At 45.9% G+C, this 22,361-nt stretch overlaps 1 protein-coding gene across 1 annotated transcript in view; it reads left to right on the forward strand.

Moving 5' to 3' along the window:
- LOC126247999 (protocadherin-like wing polarity protein stan) overlaps window positions 1–22,361 on the forward strand; it is a 368,259-nt gene that overhangs the window by 100,200 nt on the left and 245,698 nt on the right. The window contains exons 11-12 of the mRNA XM_049948622.1: window positions 3,781–3,930; window positions 13,570–13,744. Of these exons, the coding sequence (XP_049804579.1) occupies window positions 3,781–3,930; window positions 13,570–13,744 (325 nt within the window). The remainder of the gene's footprint in view (window positions 1–3,780; window positions 3,931–13,569; window positions 13,745–22,361) is intronic.

The raw sequence follows: 22,361 nt of genomic DNA on the forward strand, positions 1-22,361 counted from the left end.
GTATGTTTTGACCTCTTTTGCAATGTGGGGCCAAGCGTCGTCGTGCTGCAAAATCACTTTATCATGCCTCTCGCTGTATTGTGGCCATTTGTCTTTTAATCCTCTGCTCAAATACATTAATTGCATTCGATAAAAAGCACCTGTGATTGTTGCACTTGTTTTTAACACCTCACAGTATGCGACGCCGAGCTGGTCCCATCAAATGCATAGCATGATCTTGGAGCCGTGAATATTCGGTTTGGCCGTCGACGTGGAAGCATGGCCGGTATATCATCATGTTTTTTTGCGTTTAGGGTTATCATAATGAGCCCATTTTTTCATCCCCAGTCACAATGCAATGCAGAAATCCCTTCCGTTTTTGCCTCTTCAGCAACTGTTCACAAACACACAAATATTGTTCAGTGTCTCTTGGTTTCAGCTCACACGGGACCTAAGTTCCTTCTTTCTGAATCGTGCCCATAGCCTTGAGACGTGTGTGTGTGTGTGTGTGTGTGTGTGTGTGTGTGTGTGTGTGTATATTTATATATATATCTAAAAACAAAGATGATGTGACTTACTGAACGAAAGCGCTGGCAGGTCGATAGACACACAAACACACACACAAAATTCAAGCTTTCGCAACAAACTGTTGCCTCATCAGGAAAGAGGGGAAGGAGAGGGAAAGACGAAAGGATGTGGGTTTTAAGGGAGAGGGTAAAGGAGTCATTCCAATCCCGGGAGCGGAAAGACTTACCTTAGGGGGAAAAAGGACGGGTATACACTCGCACACACACACATATCCATCCACACATATACAGACACAAGCAGACATATTTAAAGTTTGGGCAGAGATGTCAGTCAAGGCGGAAGTGAAGAGGCAAAGATGATGTTGAATGACAGGTGAGGTATGAGTGGCGGCAACTTGAAATTAGCGGAGATTGAGGCCTGGTGGGTAACGGGAAGAGAGGATATATTGAAGAGCAAGTTCCCATCTCCGGAGTTCGGATAGGTTGGTGTTGGTGGGAAGTATCCAGATAACCCGGACGGTGTAACACTGTGCCAAGATGTGCTGGCCATGCACCAAGGCATGTTTAGCCACAGGGTGATCCTCATTACCAACAAACACTGTCTGCCTGTGTCCATTCATACTAATGGACAGTTTGTTGCTGGTCATTCCCACATAGAATGCATCACAGTGTAGGCAGGTCAGTTGGTAAATCACGTGGGTGCTTTCACATGTGGCTCTGCCTTTGATCGTGTACACCTTCCGGGTTACAGGACTGGAGTAGGTGGTGGTGGGAAGGTGCATGGGACAGGTTTTACACCGGGGGCGGTTACAAGGATAGGAGCCAGATGGTAGGGAAGGTGGTTTGGGGATTTCATAGGGATGAACTAACAGGTTACGAAGGTTAGGTGGACGGCGGAAAGACACTCTTGGTGGAGTGGGGAGGGTTTCGTGACGGATGGATCTCATTTCAGGGCAGGATTTGAGGAAGGAGAGGGAAAGACGAAAGGATGTGGGTTTTAAAGGAGAGCCACATTCAGAGTCTGGTCCAGTCCCGGAAAGTATCCTGTCACAAGTGGGGCACTTTTGTGGTTCTTCTGTGGGGGATTCTGGGTTCGAGGGGATGAGGAAGTGGCTCTGGTTATTTGCTTCTGTACCAGGTCGGGAGGGTAGTTGCGAGATGCGAAAGCTGTTGTCAGGTTGTTGGTGTAATGGTTCAGGGATTCCGGACTGGAACAGATTCGTTTGCCATACCAACAATGAAAGGGAACAGCCATGGGTACCAGGATGGCCCCCTCGTACGCCAACCTATTCATGGGTCGCTTAGAGGAAGCCTTCTTGGTTACCCAGGCCTGCCAACCCAAAATTTGGTACAGATTTATTGATGACATCTTCATGATCTGGACTCACAGTGAAGAAGAACTTCAGAATTTCCTCTCCAACCTCAACTCCTTTGGTTCCATCAGATTCACCTGGTCCTACTCTAAATCCCATGCCACTTTCCTTGACGTTGACCTCCACCTGTCCAATGGCCAGCTTCACACGTCCGTCCACATCAAACCCACCAACAAGCAACAGTACCTGCATTAGTTCATCCCTATGAAATCCCCAATCCACCTTCCCTACCATCTGGCTCCTATCCTTGTAACCGCCCCCGGTGTAAAACCTGTCCCATGCACCCTCCCATCACCACCTACTCCAGTCCTGTAACCCGGAAGGTGTACACGATCAAAGGCAGAGCCACATGTGAAAGCACCCACGTGATTTACCAACTGACCTGCCTACACTGTGATGCATTCTATGTGGGAATGACCAGCAACAAACTGTCCATTCGCATGAATGGACACAGGCAGACAGTGTTTGTTGGTAATGAGGATCACCTTGTGGCTAAACATGCCTTGGTGTACGGCCAGCACATCTTGACACAGTGTTACACCGTCCGGGTTATCTGGATACTTCCCACCAACACCAACCTATCCGAACTCCGGAGATGGGAACTTGCTCTTCAATATATCCTCTCTTCCCGTTACCCACCAGGCCTCAATCTCCGCTAATTTCAAGTTGCCGCCACTCATACCTCACCTGTCATTCAACAGCATCTTTGCCTCTGCACTTCCGCCTCGACTGACATCTCTGCCCAAACTCTTTGTCTTTAAATATGTCTGCTTGTGTCTGTATATGTGTGGATGGATATGTGTGTGCGTGCGAGTGTATACCTGTCCTTTTTTCCCCCTAAGTTAAGTCTTTCCACTCCCGGGATTGGAACGACTCCTTACCCTCTCCCTTAAAACCCACATCCGTTCGTCTTTCCCTCTCCTTCCCCTCTTTCCTGATGAGGCAACAGTTTGTTGCGATAGCTTGAATTTTGTGTGTGTGTTTGTGTTTGTTTGTGTGTCTATCGACCTGCCAGCGCTTTCGTTCGGTAAGTCACATCATCTTTGTTTTTAGATATATTTTTCCCACGTGGAATGTTTCCCTCTCTCTCTCTCTCTATATATATATATAGTCTTTCTCTTTGACTGAGGAGATGTTTTTCATAATGTAATACTTTATTTTTGTATCAGTTGTGATTGATGAATCTGTCATCTTTAAACTAATTTCTAAATTCTGTCAACACTCTTTTTCTAACACTGTTAATCATGCTGCATGTGTGCCTAACACAGGACTGGATATTCAGTGCAATTCATGAGTTTCTGGACAGACACTTGTATTTTCTTTTCCCTAAACTGAAAGTACACATAAAAGATACAAGATCCAAGTCTTCTGTGGAGACTCAGACTGTTGTGATCAAAAGACTAAAGAGAATCTGTAAAGAAGGATTGTTTGAGGCCATGAAGGAATTAAAACATCTGCCAAGAGCTGTATTATGAAACGTAACGTATTTTGAGCTAATAAGGAATGTTTGCACACCATTGTTTTTTAATTTCTTAATGGTGTATTCCGAACCTTAAGGATTGTACATTGTGATTTTGTGTGTGTGTGTGTGTGTGTGTGTGTGTGTGTGTGTGTGTGTGTGTGTGTGTGTTTGAGAACTTCATATGCAGGGTTGAGAAACTGTTTTCATTAACGCTAAGGACACATTTAGTCATGAGACTATTATCTCTTTAACTCTTATACTGACTCTTCATTTGCATTATAAATTTGTACTTAGTAGATGAGCATTCTATATCAAATGGTATGTTAATCTGGTTTTCCTCTGTTCTCCATCCCTTAAATCTGATCAGAGGTTTACCATAGAAAATGTAAAAGCAATTATTTGGCTTTCATAAACAAAGACTGATATGTTTTCACTTTAGGATGATACTGATGTTGATGCAAAGATCTTGAATGTGAGCTTCTCTGCTCGGCGACCGGATTTGAATGGAGATGAGTTTTATTCACCACAGTTTCTGCAGGAACAAGTTTATCTTAAACGGACTATTTTGGCCAGGCTATCAACAGTTCAGGCGAGTAATAATATAATGAAAACTAGAAATGATAGTGTGTTCTGGTAATATAGCAACACATTAATTTTTCATAAAAACTTGGTAGTTCATTAAGATACCTATTGTTATTCGAAGTATCTTGCAGCCTTTATGTAGTTGATAAATGACATTATTTGTATGTATAGACAAGGCAGCGATACACAGAAAGGAATATCTTTGATTACAATATATATCACTGGTATTATTATACAGCACAGTTTGCCTCATTCATACCAATATGAGAACATGCTGGAAACCAGATAGTAGAATGCCTCCATAAACATTTGCAAAAATTATGTGAAGCTATAAAAATAAGATAAAAGTAAATACTAGACTTTCTAATGCAAAATTATAAACACATCCTATCTTCCATAACACATAATTACTGTATTGTAATATTGTGTATTATATTGTTGTGTATCTTCTATAACACTGCTAACAGTGAGCATGTAGCTCGATACCATACTGCACAAATAAAAATATAAAAAGCAGCAAGCAGTGTTGTCCAAGTCTATATAAGCAAATAATGTCATTTAGCAACACTAAGATACTAGTAAGTGTTCTTGCACATGGAAGGAAATAATCATGATTTTAGTTGGGCCACAACATTTTGTCACACATTTTTCATACATTGTGAAATAACGATTCAAGACAAATACAATTTCATGTGAATCTGTCTGCCAGTTTTTTAACTGTTGAAAATGGAGGAGCAAACTCAGTATAAACCTTCGCCAAGTTAAGATGAATTTATATGTATATTGGAATGATATTTCAGGTTATTTATTTGGTTGAAACACACACATTACAACTTATAGCCTTTTATGTAGATGTGATCGTAAACCAACTATGTGCCGTTCACACACACACACACACACACACACGCACAATTTCGATAAAATTTTTTATGTAATGTTTATGTTTTAAATCAGTCTGTTGTTTAGAATTTCGTGAGGGTAATTTTGTGTGATTGAATATATTTTGATTCCTTCAAGAATACTCATTAGCAGTCCTTTCTGTGCAATATGTAAAATTCAGTTAAAGAATTTCACAGATACTGTATTGGTCAAACTGGACGGAATGTCAGTATTCAATACCGAGAACACATTAGAGATAGCGATAGTAACCTATCAGTTTTCTTTCACCACTTTAAAACAGAACGACATACAGTGGACTGTGGAGAATGAGCCATCGAGGTTTTACACATTGAACAAAATAGAACTACCAATGTGAGTAGTCTTGAAGGTATTGAATATATTCACAAATACAGAATTACCCTCAAGAAATTCTGAGATAAACCCTTTTATTTGAAATATAAACATTACATAGAAAATTTAACTGGAATCATCCTTCCAAACAAGAAATGAGTAGAAAAACAAAATCTGTACACATGATTCGTCAGTTTCATCCTGTGACTAGAGCAGTCTTTTCTATTCACTTGTAGAGTATAGTCATTAGCACAGTGTGGGTAGATTCAATGGCTGCTTCATAGTCTGCACACCCCAGAAACTTTGAGCTGTTTCCTGACTTGTTTATTTTATTTCACATTAAGTTCCATATAATCATTTGCACTAAAGCCACTTGCTCATAGAATAAGACACTAAACAATCCACAGGATACTGATAAAACAGGTTAAAAAAATAATTTCACTAAAACAAATAAAATTATTGTACAAGTGAGTTTCATGTTACAAATCCTGGGGCTTTTCCTGTCATTTATCGCTCCCTTCACCTCTCTCAGTAATATCTGTATGTGAAAGACTTTAAGTTGCACAATGGTTTGCAGTCACCATTAAGCTATGTTTCCACATATAATAAACAGGGGAAGTCAATTCAAAGGTTTGTGGATGTCAGTATTACCTCGAACAGGATCATGGCAAGTAAAGTGCTGCATTGTTCAAACCAACCATCAGCTGAAGGAGAGCTTTACCTTTTATAAAAATAGGTGACATAATACAGTAGAAGCTCTGATTTATTGTAATAAACTCTAATGTATAACAAATGGACATTCCACCAGGAAGTCTATCAACTTTGATTTGAAAATCTGGGGTTCACCATATCTATTTTTTAATTCTGCTGGAAGCCTGCTGAAAATGTACTTGGAGAATTGTGAACAGCATCTTGTAAAATTGTTAAGGAAGTGTTGTCCAAGTCCAAACTAATTTTTGCAAATTGTTTGTGAGATGCCAATGTGAAGTATAAATTTTAACACCATGTAACAAAATAAATTGCCTGGCAACTTGCCAGAAAGTCAGTGGAACAAGGTATGGTCTCTGTCATTAACTATTGCTTTCTCATTGTCAAAGAGTGACTATACAAGCTGCAATACATTCCTGAAATTTGATATGTGCAGCTCCTCAAACTTTTAATTAAAATTTAGAAATCAAAGGTCATGGGTGTGTTGAGTGAAGGTGGCATATGACATATTAATCTTGAATAAGGCAGTTTTATTTCCATGCAACAAGACTGTGGTGACTCCTTCCCTTGCCTCCATCTGTAGCAGCGGACAACAGGCTGCAAAGACTGGAAACCAGCCCTACGACAGCCTCCCTGGACACTTCCACTGGACGGGGAACTTAGATGGCCACGCTTTCCAGATGCTAGGCGTGCTGAACCATCGCTCTGCCATTCTCTTGTTCAGCTCTGACAAGGCAACAGCTCCGGCCATTCTCTTACCAGCTCGTTTGTGCAACGCCGCCGCATTTCACAGGGATATGCACGAACCACAAAATTCATACCCCATGCTTGTTGTTGTCATCCTGTTGTGGTCCATTTAATAAGAGCAGTGCTATTATGTTTTTTTTCCACGCTGTCTTCCTGAGCTGCGTCTTCTCGAGGTGGTACTACTGACTGCAGGAGTACAAAGCCTGATGCTGGACGCCCAGTTTGTCTGCCCGGTCCCAGAAATTGGAATACTATCCTCCAATGGGTATCGATATCTGTCAACAGTTATTGACAGATTTACTCACTGGCCAGAGGCCATCCCTATCCCAGACATTTCAGCCGAAACCATTGCTGCAGCCTTTGTTCCAATCTGGCTGTCCTGCTTCAGATGCCCATGTGACAACACTACAGATAGTGGTGCCGGTTCACCTCGGCCCTCTTCTGATCTCTGGCAGCTACCTGCAGCTCCAATTTCCACCATACCACCAGCTACCACCCTGCAGCTAACAGAATGGTGGAGTGGTTCCAGTGCACACTTAAAGCTGCCCTCACATGCTATTCTTGTGAGTGGTCTGCTGCCCTGTCCCTGGTACTTCTAGACCTGGGGAAACTTTGGCTGCCGAGCTGGTGTACAGACACCCACCTGCCATTCCCGGTGAGTTTTTGGAAGTGACCCCGTTCCCTCCTGACAGCCCCATTCCAGGTTTCATGTGGCATCTCTAGGGGTACATGGCCCAACTGTGACCAACACCTCCACAACAGCACGTTGTGCACTGTACCTTCATCCACAGGGACCTGACAGCATGCACATGTCATGCTTTGGATGGATGCATACCAGCTGCCTCTTTGCCCGCACTATTGAGGTCCACACTTTGTGTTGCGACGTTGTGACAAGGCATTCTCCATTTGTCTAAAAGTGGTCGTGGGAATTTTCTCCGTAGGCAGGCTGAATCTAGCCTATGTTCTAGAGTCTCCTCCAGCTAATGAGCACAGCACCATTGAGATAGAGTTGCCCTCACCTATCACTGTATCCAGCCACAGCACCATAAAAAATGCACGTGATACAACGCAGGCCAACACCTTTCCATCTGGTGTCCGTGACATACCACCAGCTGATGCAACTGCGGATGTCGTGCCTGACACACCATCAGCTTAAGCTGACACTAGTTCACCACTAACCGGCTCCATGAGTGACACATGCCCCAGTGCCTGGGACCCTGATGTCGCCACCGCACTACCCTTTTCGCAACCAACACAGGCAGAGGCCCTCCTACACAGGCACCCGCCATGCTCAACAGTGTCGTCACCACCGCCGCTAGCACCTGCGCCATTGGAGCAACGACACTACTTCACATGCTCCCAACACTGTACGCAGGAACTGCCCATGCCCCTCCTTTCACCGGAAGTCACAACACAAGCACAGCAACAACAACCCTTGCATGCCTCACAGCAAGCATGTCGGTCAGTTTCTAGTACCCTTTGCGCAGTTGACACCAGTGTTTTCCTCTCAAAAGGGAGGGGGGGGGGGGGGGGAACTGTGTGTTGACTCCTTCCCTCACCTCCATCTGTAGCAGCATATTACGGGCTGCGTAGACTGGAAACCAGTCCTACAACACCCTTGCTGGTCAATTCCGCTGGAGGGAGGACTGAGACGGCCATGCTTTCTGGATGTTTGGCAAGCTGAACCGCGACGTGACCAGTCCCTTGTTCCACTTCAACAAGCAACATCCCTGGCTGTGCTCTTGCCAGCTCAATGCCACATGGTCTGTGTATCATGTGCCGCATTTCACTGGGGTACATGCAAACCACAGAATTCTTACCTGTGCTCATTGTTGTTGCCCTGTTGCGGTCCATTTAATAAGAGGAGTGCTACTGAGTTTTTTCCATGTCACCTTCCTGAGCTGCGTCTTCTTGAGGCGATTCTACTGACTACAAGAGTACAAAGCCTTATGCCAGATGCCTGGTTCATCCACTCGGTATCAGCAATTGGAATACAGCGTGCAGTGTAGTGCAAATAATGCATTGCGCACCAGGACTACCAGTCCCATTTATTACTATCCTATCCCCAGCTGTCTAGGCATTCCCTTGCCGCCAAGCACACTGTTGAAGCAGTTTTCCCATGGCACTGGACGACACCAAATGTGGGTTACAGGCCACTCTTGGTCCACCTGTCCAGACCCTCCTCGATTATGAGGCATTAGCCAATTTCAAATGTTACTGTAGTTGTTATCTTTTGTGTTAATGTGTTAGAACCAGCCCGCAAGGCTCTTTCAGTGCTTCCCATTATGTACTGCCATTTTCTTAATTAGCACACCGCTTAAGCATGTGCGCTCCTTAGGTGTATAGGAGGGAACATAAATTGTTCCTTCAAGACTGTAACCTGCTACTGGTTAGTACTTAATTGTGGGCTCAGGGTATTACCAGTTTTCCACCTTTCTCAGTGTTCAACATTAGATGCCATTACCTTTGCTCAAGGCTTCCGGGGATCGAGGAGTTCCTCGGCGCCACATAGCTAACCCTCTACATGCATAGACCAGCCGATTTCTTATTATCCCAGGCTCCTTTGCAGATGACAACTTAGATACAACCATAGATGACCAGCTTGCAAATGGTCACATCCACTCTGCCTTGCTGTTTATGATGCTTGTTACCTTTTCACTAAGTTAATTGTGTAGTTCCTTTTGAATGATTCCATGTCATTAATTATGAATCTCATGAGAAAATATATTTACAGGGGTGGCACGGTAAGAATTCAACATACTAAACAGTGGTCTGTACAAAGATCATTAACTGACACCACAGATCCTTCTGATTACCTTTTTTTCTGAGGGAAGGAAATTCATTGTCAAGAAACAAAAGTTGCCCCTAAATATAGTGCCATAAGGAGTAATACTGAAACTGAACTAGTGGGACTCACTTCACCTGTTTCTGGGAAACCTGTTTTGTCCAGTGTCAGGAGGTGACAAACACAAAAAGGTAGGGTCTATTAATCATCGGCAGTTCAAATGTACAGCAAATGATGGTACCTCTAAGGGAAATGGCCACAAGGGACAGGAAAGGACACCAGGTGCACTGAGCACTTATGTGTGGGGACCTCATTCAGCATGTTGAAGAGGCTATTCTGGGAGCCATTGAGAGAACGGTGCAACCAACTGCAGATTGTGGTGCATGTTGGAACAAATGATGCCCGTCATCTGGGCTCCAAGGTCATTATTGGGTCATTACAGGGACTGTCAGAAAAGGTTTAGAAGACCAGCTGTATGCGTGGAGTTTCAACGAAGCTCACAATTTGCAGCATTGTCCCCAGAATTTATCGTGACCTTTTGGTTCCAAGTTGAATGGAAAGACTGAATCAGAGAGTTTGAAAGTTCTGTGACACAAGTTAGGCTGCAGCTTCCTGGACATGTGCCATACGGTTGAGAAGTGTAAGGTTCCCCTAAATTGGTCTGGCGTGTACTACACATGAGAGCCTACTATTCAGATAGCTGGCTGTGTGTGGGGTGCACACAAGGTTTTTTTTTTTTTTTTTTTTTTTTTTTTTTTTTTTTTTTTAACTCTCCATCCAATTGAGATAATGATAGCTGTAGGAAATCAAGAAATATCAGTGTAAGATCAAAAGAAATGCCTCCCACAGGTGAGAGTATTAAAATCATAATGGTAAACTGCCGGAGCATTCACAACAAACTGCCAGAGTTTGAAGGGCTAACGAAAAGCAGTGAAACTCGTACAATACTAGGTACAGAAAGCTGGTTGAAACCTGAAATTGATAGCAGTGCGAGTTTTGGAGAAAATTTAAGTGTACATCAAAAGGATAGGAAAATGGGAAATGGAGGTGGTGGTTTTGTCGCAGTAAATAAGAAACACAAATGCACATAGATAGAAATTGAAGCTGGATGTGAGATTGTATGGGCAAGACTCTGTATCAGAGGTGGACATAAAATAATAATTGGATCCTTCTATTGCCCACCAGACTCATCCATTGATGTAACCAAAAACCTCAGTTCACTTGTACATAAGCTCCCCAGACATACTTTAATCATCAAACAATGGAAAATCCAGGATGGAATTTAACAATATTATGAAGAGGAAAGTTGCTACTCACTATATAGCGGAGATGCTGATACGCAGATAGGCACAACAAAAAGCGGCTGTTAAGGCCTTCGTCAACAACAGCTGACAGACACACGGACGGACCGACGGATGGACGGACACACACACACATGCGCGCGCGCGTGAGCGTGCACTTGCGCCCCCCCTGCCTCCCCCCCCCCCCCCCCCCACACACACACACAAAACTGCAGTCTCAGGCAACTGAGACCAAACTGTGAGCAGCAGCACCAGTGCATGATGGGAGTGGCGACTGGGTGGTGATAAAGAGGAGGCTTGAGCAGGGAGGGGGAGAGATAGTATGGTGGGGGTGACGGACAGTGAAATTCTGCAGGTTAGACGGAGGGCAGGGGAGAGATGGGGAGGGGAAGTAGTGGAAAAGGGGAGAAATAAAAAGACTGGGTGTGATGGTGGAGTGAAGACTGTGTAATGCTGGAATGGGAAGAAACTGGATGGGTGAGTACAGTGACTAATGAAGGTTGAGGCTAGGAGGATTATGGGGACGTAGGATGTATTGCAGGGAAAGTTCCCACCTGTGCAGTTCAGAAAACCTGGTGTTGATGGGAAGGATCCATATGGCACAGGCCATGAAGCAGTCATTGAAATGAATGATGTGTTGGGCAGCCTGCTCAAGAGCAGCGTGGTCCGCTTGTTTTTTGGCCACAGTTTGTTGGTGGCCATTAATGCAGACAGACAGATTGTTGGTTGTCATGCCTATATAGAATGCAGCACAGTGATTGCAGTTTAGCTTGTAGATTACATGACTGGTTTCACAGGTAGCCCTGCCTTTGATGGGATAGGTGATGTTAGTACTGGAGTAGGTGGTGGTGGGAGGATGTATGGGACAGGTCTTGCATCTGTGTCTATTACAGGGGTATGAGCCATGAGGTAAGGGATTGGGAGCAGGGGTTGTGTAAGGGTGGACAAGTATATTATGTAGGTTTGGTGGACAGTGGAATACCACTGTGGGAGGGGTGGGAAGGATAGTGGGAGGACATTTCTCATTTCAGGCCACGATGAAAGGTAATCATAACTCTGACAGAGAATGTAATTCAGTTGCTCCAGTCCTGGGTGTTACTAAGTTATGAGGGGAATGCTCCTCTGTGGCCAGACAGTGGGACTTCGGGAGGTGGTGGGAGGCTTGAAGGATTAAGCACGGGAGATTTGTTTTTGTGCAAGGCTGGGAGGATAATTATGATTAGTGAAGGCTTCAGTGAGACCCTCAGTATATTTCGAGATGGACTGCTCGTCACTGCAGATGCGACGGCCATGGGTAGCTAGACTGTGTGAAAGGGACTTCTTGGTATGGAACAGGTGGCAGCTGTCGAAGTGGAGATATTGCTGATGGTTAATAGGTTTGATATGGACAAAAGTACTGATGTAGCCATCTTTGAGGTGAGGGGTAACATCTAGGAAGGTGGCTTGATGGGTTGAGTAGGACCAGGTGAAGCAAATGGGAGAGAAGTTGCTGGGATCCTGGAGGAATGTGGTTAGGGTGTCCTCACCTTTGATCCATGTAGCAAAGATGTCGTCATTGAATCTGAACAAGGTGAGGGATTTAAGATTCTGAGTTTTTAGGAAAGATTCGTCTAGATGGCCCATGAATAGGTGGGCATGGGATGGTGCCATGCAGGTACCCATAGCCGTAACCCTGATTTGTTTGTAGGTAATGCCTTCAAACAAGAAGGAATTGTGGTTGAGGATGTAGTTGGTCATGGTGACCAGGAAGAAGGTTTTTGGTCTGGGATCCGTCGGGTGTTGGGAAACGTAGTGTTCAATATTGGTAAGGCCATGGGCATTAGGAATGTTAATGTACAGGGAGATAACAGTGCACGGTGTGGTAAAGGGACAGGAACTATGGAGAGTCAGTGGAGGAAATGGTTGGTATCTTTTACATAGGTGGGTAGATTCGGGTTATAGGTTGAAGGTGTTAGTCCTTGAGAGCAAAGATTCTCTCAGTGGGGGCACAGTAACCGGCTACAATGGGGTGTCCTGGGTGGATAGGTTTATGGACTTAAGAAAGTAGTGGTTATTGAACATATACAGTGAAGGGGAGCACAAATGATCCCAGGTTTGTTTAATCTGAGGGAGAGTGTCACAGAGATACCAAAGGAAGTGAACTGGAAGGTTCTTGAAGATAGATGTAAACTATTCCAAGAAAGTGTATTAGCAAAGTTTCAAGAACCAGCTTTAAATGATTACTGTAGGAATACATTGCGACCCTCTACATATCACTCACATAAGGGTTGTAGGATAAGATTAGAGTAATTACTGCACACACAAAGGCATTCTAACATGATTCTTGCTGTGCTCCATACGTGACTAGAACAGGAAAAAACCCTAATAACTGCTATAATGGGATGTATCCTCTGTCATGCACCTCACTGTGGTTTGAAAACAATAAATGTAGATGGAAAAATAGAAAAGAAGCTTTCACTTTTCAGTATCGATGATAGTGTAGTGTATTCTTATAGTGGAGTCAGTAGCTCTTGGTTTGTACATGTAATTGTGCTTATTTCAAGAAAGCCTTTTGCATATTGTTAATGTTAAGAATGTAATCTGGCTGGATTAATGTGATTATCTTGTTGTTATAGAATTATGTAGTTGGGTATAGTACTCATTAGCTCATAAGTAATTGTAAGTTATTGCTGGAATGTCCGTGTTTTATTAATTTTATGTAAGAAGTTGTGTTCAATGAAGCTAGTTATTAATCCAATTTAGCACATATAAATGTAGGTTGGTTCACATTGTATAAACAGACTATTACATTTCATGCATTTTCCTTTTTTAGCCTTTAGTTGGTTCAAGAAATGCACTTATGATGTAATGGAATAATCTTGCCCTTTTGTCATAGGTCTTACCCTTCGATGACAATCTATGTGTTCGCGAACCATGCCTGAACTATGAAGAATGTCTGACAGTACTTAAATTTGGCAATGCATCAGGATTCATTAGCAGTGATACTGTTTTATTTCGTCCAATATACCCAGTCACAACATTTGCGTGCCGCTGTCCTTTGGGGTTTACAGGTGAGTAGATTCTTGTGAAAGTTTTTCTTCTTCTTCTTCTTCTTCTTTTTCCAAGCTTGAGAGTGCACTGTAGAGTAGAAAATTTATTACTTTGCATAAATAATTTTAGCCTGTGACAAAAAATTGGCAGAACTTTGAAGATAATTGTTATTAATTGCTACTATTTTTGCTGGTTTGTTATTTTAAATTTGCTGTGTGCTAGTTATGAATTAACTATTGTTAAACAACAACTAACAACAGTGCTGTCTACTCCCCATGTTTGCTTGGTTGTTGTTTTGCTTTTTCCTTGTTCTAATAGCATGCCAAATGAGGAAAGAAGCATTCATGCTTTATTATGAGGCCATTAAATTCAGGTATTGGAGTTTAAATATGAACTGTGTTTAGATATGTTTTTTGTGGAAGGGGAAGAGTACAGAAACAATGCGACAAAATAGTAAATACAATGCCTGAAAAAAAAGTGAAGCACCCTGAAGGGGAGGAAGAAATGAAATAGAGCTTCACAGTTTGAAAGGGTGTGTGGTGGTATTGCAATGACTGTAAAATTGAGATCAGTGTACAAAGAACTTGGCAATATGAACCCAAATAACACTGTGACAGTGCTCCCTCTCTGGCTTCAATGGATGCACTGATTTGGTTGGAAAGGGTTCATAAAACTAATGTGTCCTATCCTGAGGCAAGTTGGCCCATAACTATTGTAACTGATCTTTGATATAATGGATAATGGCACTGAAATGGGGTTGATGCCCGAGATGGTCTCTTACGTATTTTACCGGGAATGGATATGAGGATCTGACTGACTACTGGAGCACCTCAACGCCACTTGGACAGTTCATAAAGACATGTACTGTGTAAGGAAGGATGAGCACACTCGTGTTGAAAATAGACGCTGTGATTAGAATGAAATTTTCACTCTGCGGCAGAGTGTGCGCTGATATGAAACTTCCTGGCAGATTAAAATGGTGTGCCGGACTGAGACTTGATCTCGGGACCTTTGCCTTACGCGGGCAAGTGCTCTACCAACTAAGCTACCCAAGCACGACTCACGCCCCGTCCTCCCAGCTTTAATTCCGCCAGTACTTTGGAAGGTAGGAGACGAGGTACTGGCGGAATTAAAGCTGTGAGGATGGGGCGTGAGTCGTGCTTGGGTAGCTCAGTTGGTAGAGCACTTGCCCACAAAAGGCAAAGGTCCTGAGTTTGAGTCTCGGTCCGGCACACCGTTTTAATCTGCCAGGAAGTTTCAGACGCTGTGATACTGTTGCAGGCAAGGTAACACGTGAAGACGCAGTTCTGTGATTTGCAGTTGTGCTGTCATAGTTCCCTAACTACCAGCCTTGATCTGAAGTTGAACTGATAACTCTGCACTCCATGACAACAAGGTTAATGCTGCTGCGTCTCTCTAAAGCATTGTAAGAATGGAGCCTGTCCACAGCTCACCGCCATACTCACCACAATTCATTACTGCATACAATGCAATGCCAATCAGCAGCAATCAGTGCTTTCTGTCACGGCACCACTCCAAACACAGCAGTTGGTGTCGAGGGACATTAATTCCTTAGTTTGTCTGCTGCTAGTCTCTGACCAATGGTGCGGGCAACACAGAATATTACAGGGAGTCTATTACTTGTTATCATATGGCAGCAACGATATGAAGGGTTTACAATGTGGTGTGTGTGTGTGTGTGTGTGTGTGTGTGTGTGTGTGTGTGTGTGTGTGTGATAGTCAGATGTAGCTAAACAGAACCTTGACAACGAGTAAGCTTGACTTCATGTTCCTGTATAGTCCAACATCAAGGCCACTGTCACATTCAAATAACTGACAAATCTGGATATTGCACGATTTGACCAGGCAGCCAAATGGAGATACAGAATGAGTCCCATGAAAAGTCTGAAGTTCTGATAACACTTGTCTCGCATGAATATGTGACATCGCCATATAGTTCACAGTGGTCACTGAACATCTGACACTGTTCATGCCCCTTATATACTCTACCAAGCCTGTCAACAACAATATACGTGAACAACACTAATGCAGTCCGGTGGCCATTCTACCTGTCAGAGAGAGTTGCAACTCGAATCTTTTACATCCCCACCAATGGTGTGTACATGTTCGAAGTTACATTGACGTCCGACCCTGTTTTTCTTGACACTTCACTTTTTTTTGTCAATGATTGTAAAAGATATTAGAGGAAAAATTACAACACAAGACAAATAGTCCCAAATTCCATGTAGAAAGTCAGACTACTTTTGATAGCTATGTCTCTCAGACAGATCAAAAGGACTTGATGATAGGATTCAGAGCAAAAGGTCTCAGACTGTACACTAAACTACTCTTGATTAGATTGTGTTCTGTAAAAGGCTTGTAAGTATCGCCAAAACAGGCTAGTGACCTGTTATATGCATTTTTCACAGGATTGTTCATGTTGGGTGACTTTATAGAACACCCCAAAATAAATTGGAAGTGAACTGCTGCATATAAAGGGTCATAATAAGTGTTATTTGGACAATAAATGGTCAAGTTAATCAGTGATGACAGTGAATTGAGTATGTGGTATTGGGGAATAGTTCACAATATCATATTACTTTCATAATAAAATATTGATAGGAAAAAAGTTCATTCACCAAGTGGCAGCAGGAGAAAATATATAGAAGATTTGGAAATGTGCAAGCTTTCAATGGCAGTGGCCCCTTTTTCTTGCAGAAGGGTTAAAGTGAGAGGGTTGAAGGCAAATAAAGGTGAAGTTCAGGAAATGGGAAGAATTATGGAAAAATCGCCCAGAATCCTGGATCATGAGAAACTGTTGGATGGGATGAGAAGGGGAGAAAGTCTTTCCTTCATTCCCCTCTGCGGGTTTGGGGTAAGAATACGCCCACGGTATTTCTGCCTGTCGTAAGAGGCGACTAAAAGGAGTCTCAACTGTTTCAACCTTTAATGTGATGATCCCCTAAAGGGTTTGACCACTCTTTTTCCAAATTTTTCCATTAGTGCGTACCATTTGGGGAAGGACGCCTTACGTGGTGCATTCTATATCCATCTTGCCCTAAGATCTGGCATACTTGTTTTTGTCATGGAGTTTATCTGACACTGAGCTTCCGGCCACATCGGCTGCAGTGTGTTCCGGGTAGCCTAAATTCCCTCCATTGTGCATTTCCATTTATTAATGGATATTAGACACCCGACAACCAGCACGGTAGCCAGTCCGTTGTGGTGGGGTCGTCATGTACCCTCTTGGTGGTAGCCCCCTGACTACACAGGGATCGCACTACTGATGCCTGAGCTGCTACCTCCCCATGTATGCCGAGGAGTAGATGCCTATCCCTCTGGGGCATCGGGACTCCTGGCGAAGGCCACCCTGCCAGGTGGTCTTTGCTGTGGCTGGGTGGCGCCCGTGGGGAGAGCCCCTGGTCGGAGTGGGTGGCATCAGGGCAGATGACCCGCAATGAAGCATGGTACATCATCTCTCGCTGGTGGGCCTCCACCAGCAGTCTCTAAGCGGTCGAGGTCTAACCTCAATGGTAAGAAGTACGAACCAAGATCATTTCCCTCCCTGGCCACTCCATGGGAGGAACGTATGGCTAAAGAAGGCAATGGAGAATATTCATCCCGGTACCTCGTGTGTACGCGAGTTGATGGGAAATCGTTTATGTTGACCAAGCCCCAGTTTTTTGTGGAGCATTTAGAGGACAAGTTTGGGGAGGTGGAGGGCTTGTCCAAAATGCGCTCTGGTTCAGTGCTCATCGAAACAGCGTCCTCTGCCCAGTCACGGAGGTTGCTCGCTTGTGACAAGTTGGGGGATGTTTCAGTTAGCATCATGCCCCATAATAGTCTCAACATGGTCCAGGGTATTATATTCCACAGGGATCTTCTTCTGCAGTCCAACGATGAACTACGCGCCAACCTAGAACGACGAGGTGTTCACTTCGTCCGGCGCGTCCATCAGGGTCCGAGGGATAATCAGGTAGCCACCGGTGCCTTCATCTTGGCCTTCGAGGGTGATGTCTTACCCGAAAAGGTTAAGGTGATGGTTTACCGTTGTGATGTGAAGCCATATATCCCTCCTCCGATGCGGTGTTTTAAATGCTGAAAGTTCGGGCACATGTCATCCCGCTGTACTTCCGGTATCACGTGTCGAGATTGTGGACATCCTTCTTATCCCAATACTCCATGTGCCCCGCCTCCTATCTGTGTTAACTGCGGAGAACACCATTCCCCCTGCTCACCGGACTGTCAGATATTCCAGAAAGAAAGGAAGATAATGGAATATAAGACCCTGGACCGCCTGACCTACACCGAGGCTAAACGGAAATACGAGAGGCTCCATCCTGTGCCAATGATGTCGACTTACGCCACTGCTGCAACAACGGTTCTCCCATCATCACATACGGTTGGCTCTAAGATCGGTCAGCATCCACCGGCCCCCTTGATTATGGGGGGGCACTTCACTCCAGGTTGCTCCTGCTTCATCTACTTCAGGAGCAACTCCACCCCAACCATTGGGGACGCCAGTCCCCACTTCTAAGCCGGAGAAGCGTCAGTCTTCTTCGGCTTCTCTCGCTTGGAAGGGATCCTTTGGGTCCCTCCCTTCCCAGGTTCCTACCAGCGGCACAGCAGACACCCACCAGTGGCTGAAGAAGCCACAGGTTGCTGGTCATCGAGCTTCGTGCTCATCTTCGGTTCCAGAGACTGACTCCACTAAACCCTCCCAGCAATGGCAACCTAAGGAACAGCGAGAGAAAGCGACATTGAAGACCCGTAAATCCAAGGCAACTGCGGTGGCACCTACTCCACCGCTACCTACAAGCTCTGCGTCTGAGGATGAGGTGGAGAATATTGCGTCCGCTGAGGACCTCGATCTCGCCGGTCCATCAGACGCAATGGATGGCACTTGCGCAGGTGCTCCATCGGAGGCAGCAGGTGACCCAGCGGCGTAATCTGCCTCTCTAGTCCTTTCACACCTTTCCGAGCCATGGACAATATCATCCTACAGTGGAACTGCAGCGGTTTCTTCCACCATCTAACTGAGCTCAGACAACTTATCAGCCTTCACCCTTTCTTCTGCATTGCTCTTCAGGAAACTTGGTTTCCAGCAATGCGAACCCCCGCCCTCCGTGGCTATCGGGGTTATTATAAGAACCAGGCACCTTATGAAAGGGTGTCTGGTGGCGTCTCCATTTATATCCTTCACTCACTTCACAGCGAGTCTGTCCCTCTACAAATACCTTTAGAGGCTGTCGCTGTTCAGGTGTGGACGCCACAGGCTGTTACCGTCAGCAGTCTTTACCTTCCACCAGATGGTGATGTCACGCAGCAGGTCCTGGCTGTGCTGGTAGTGCAATTGCCGCCGCCTTTCTTGTTACTGGGCGACTTCAACGCCCATAACCCTCTCTGGGGTGGGTCGGTGGCAACAGGTCGAGGCGCCACTGTTGAGCATTTATTGGCGCAACTCGATCTCTCGATTTTAAATGATGGTGCCTTCACACATTTCAGTGTGGTGCATGGCACGTACTCTGCCGTCGACCTTTCGATCTGCAGCCCTAGCCTCTTACCATCTGTCCAATGGAGAGTGCATGACGACCTGTGTGGAGTGACCACTTTCCGATCTTTCTGTCACTGACACAGCGTCTGTCTTCTGGGCGCCCTTGCAGGTGGGCAAGGAATAAGGCTGACTGGGACTTGTTCTCCTCCACTGCCGCTATTGAGCCTCTCTCTAATGACGACATTGATGCGGTGGTTCACCCAGTCACCAGCAGCATCGTTACTGCCGCAGAATCTGCCATTCCCCGTTATTCTGGGTCCCCTCGGCGGAGGACTGTGCCTTGGTGGTCACCTGACATCGCTGATGGGATTAAAGATCGCCGGCGGGCGCTCCAGCGTCACAAGCGACATCCCTCCATAGAACACCTCATAGCCTTCAAATGGCTGCGTGCGCGAGCCCGCTGCCTTATCCGCCAACGCAAGCAGGAGTGCTGGGAGCAGTATGTGTCCACCATCGGCTTCCATGTCTCTCCATCGCAGGTCTGGGCGAAGATTCGATGCCTCTACGGCTATCGGACCCCTGTCAGCGTCCCTGCGCTCTCACTGAATGGAGCAGTTTGTACTGACTCCGACGTAATTGCCAACTGCTTGGCAGAGCATTTTGCTCTGAGTTCCGCTTCTGCGGCTTACCCACTGGCCTTCCGCTTCATTAAAGAGCAGAGGGAACGTCGGAGCCTTTCTTTTCGCACCCACCATCCTGAAACCTACAATTTTCCATTCAGTGAGTGGGAATTTCACAGTGCCCTAGCCGCTTGCCCTGATACCGCTCCTGGGCCAGATCGCATCCACTGTCAGGTGCTGAAACACCTTTCAGTGGACTGCAAGCGATGCCTCCTCTCCCTTTACAACCGTATTTGGGTTGAGGGTGAATTTTCATCACAATGGCGGGAAAGCAGTGTCATCCCCGTTTTGAAACCTGGCAAGCACACTTTGGAGGTGGACAGCTACCGCCCCATTAGCCTCACCAACGTTCTTTGCAAGCTTCTCGAACAGATGGTGAGCCGGCGATTGAGTTGGGTACTCGAGTCTCGGGGCCTCCTGGCTCCATCTCAGGGTGGGTTCCGAAAAGACCGCTCTGCCGCCAACAATCTGGTGAGCCTGGAGTCCGCCATCCGTACGGCCTTTGCCCGCCTTCAGCACTTCGTCGCTGTCTTCTTTGACATGCGGAAGGCATACGATACGACGTGGCACCATCACAACCTGTCTACACTTCATGATTGGGGTCTTCGGGGTCCGCTGCCAATTTTCATACGCAATTTTCTGTCGCATCGAACCTTCCGCATGCAATTCACGGCCTCCCATATTTCCTCCCGAGTCCAGGAGAACGGAGTACCACAGGGATCTGTCTACAGCATCTGCCTGTTTTTAATTGCAATAAACGGGCTCACTGCAGCGGTGGGAAATTCTGTCTCTGCTTCCCTGTATGCTGACGACTTCTGCCTCTACTATAGCTCCATTGGCATTGCAGCTGCTGAACGTCAGCTGCAGGACACTATCTGCAAGGCGCAGTCTTGGGGGCTGCAGCGCATGATTTCCAGTTTTCGGCTGCCAAGACCTGCATTATGCATTTCTGCCGGCGACGCACTGTTCACCCAGAGCCGCGGCTTTATCTTGACGGCGAAGTTCTTGCTGTGGTAGAGTCACATAGGTTTTTGGGTGTGTTTTTTTTTGATGCCCAGTTGGCTTGGCTGCCTCATATTCGGCAGCTTAAACAGAAGTGTTGGCGGCATCTAAATGCTCTGCGATGCTTGAGCCACACCAGCTGGGGCGCCGACCGATCTACCCTCTTACGGCTCTACCAGGCGTTAATCCAGTCCCGTCTGGATTATGGGAGTCTGGCTTATGGCTCTGCATCCCCATCTGCGTTGCGGGTGCTGGACCCAATACTACACAGCGGGATACGACTTGCCACTGGTGCCTTCCGGACCAGCCCTGTGGACAGCATACTTGTGGACAGCATACTTGTGGAGGCAGGTGTCCCTCCACTGCAGTTGCGGCACCAACATTTACTGGCCGCTTATGCTGCCCATGTTTTTAGCTTGCCCGGGCATCCAAATTATCGTCTTCTGTACCCGCAGTCGGTCGTCCATCTGCCAGAACGTCGGCCCCATTCAGGTTGTATGATTGCGGTCCACGTCAAAGAGCTTCTCTCCGGGATTGGGGTTTTCCCTGTTCCACCTCCTTTCCGGGCCCCTTTGCGTACACCCCCATGGTGTGTTCCTTGCCCTTGCCTTCGGCTTGACTTGGCACAGGGCCCCAAGGACTCTGTCCCTACGGAGGCCTTCCACCGCTGCTTTTATTCCATGCTAGCCATGTATCAGGGCTCTGGCATTGTTTACACTGACGGCTCGATGGTTGCTGGTCATGTCGGTTATGCTGTAACTCTAGGGGACCACTACGAACAACGATCCTTGCCGGCTGGCTGCAGCGTTTTTACTGCTGAGCTGGTCACCATCTTTCATGCCCTAGAGTATATCCGCTCCTGCTCAGGTGAGTCCTTCTTTATCTGTAGCGATTCCCTGAGCGGTTTACGAGCTATCAACCAGTGTTTCCCTCGTTCTCGTCTGGTGATGGCTATCCAGGAGTCCCTGCATACTCTTGCCCGTTGGTGAGTCCTTCGTTATCTCTAGCGATTCCCTGAGCGGTTTACGAGCTGTCGACCAGTGTTTCCCTCGTTCTCGTCTGGTGATGGCTGTCCAGGAGTCCCTGCATACTCTTGCCCGTTGCGGCCGCTCTGTGGTCTTTGTGTGGACCCCCGGTCATGTCGATATCGTGGGCAATGAACATGTTGACCGCCTGTCCAAACAGGCCACCAGTGAACCGAACCTGGACATTGGCCTCCCAGAGACTGATTTGTCAGCAGTCTTACGCCGCAAAGTTTTCGTGCTATGGGATGCTGAATGGCGCGGTCTGACCACCCCTAATAAACTCTGTGCCATCAAGGAGATGACGACTGTGTGGCGGTCATCCATGCGAGCCAATCGCAGAGACTCAGTTGTCCTTTGTCGGCTCCGCATTGGTCACTCCCGGCTGACGCACAGCTCCCTGCCCTTTTACATGATGACACTGCCATGACAGGCTTAGT

This window comes from Schistocerca nitens, chromosome 1, assembly GCF_023898315.1.
Source record: "Schistocerca nitens isolate TAMUIC-IGC-003100 chromosome 1, iqSchNite1.1, whole genome shotgun sequence".
In the NCBI taxonomy this organism is placed as follows: domain Eukaryota; kingdom Metazoa; phylum Arthropoda; class Insecta; order Orthoptera; family Acrididae; genus Schistocerca; species Schistocerca nitens.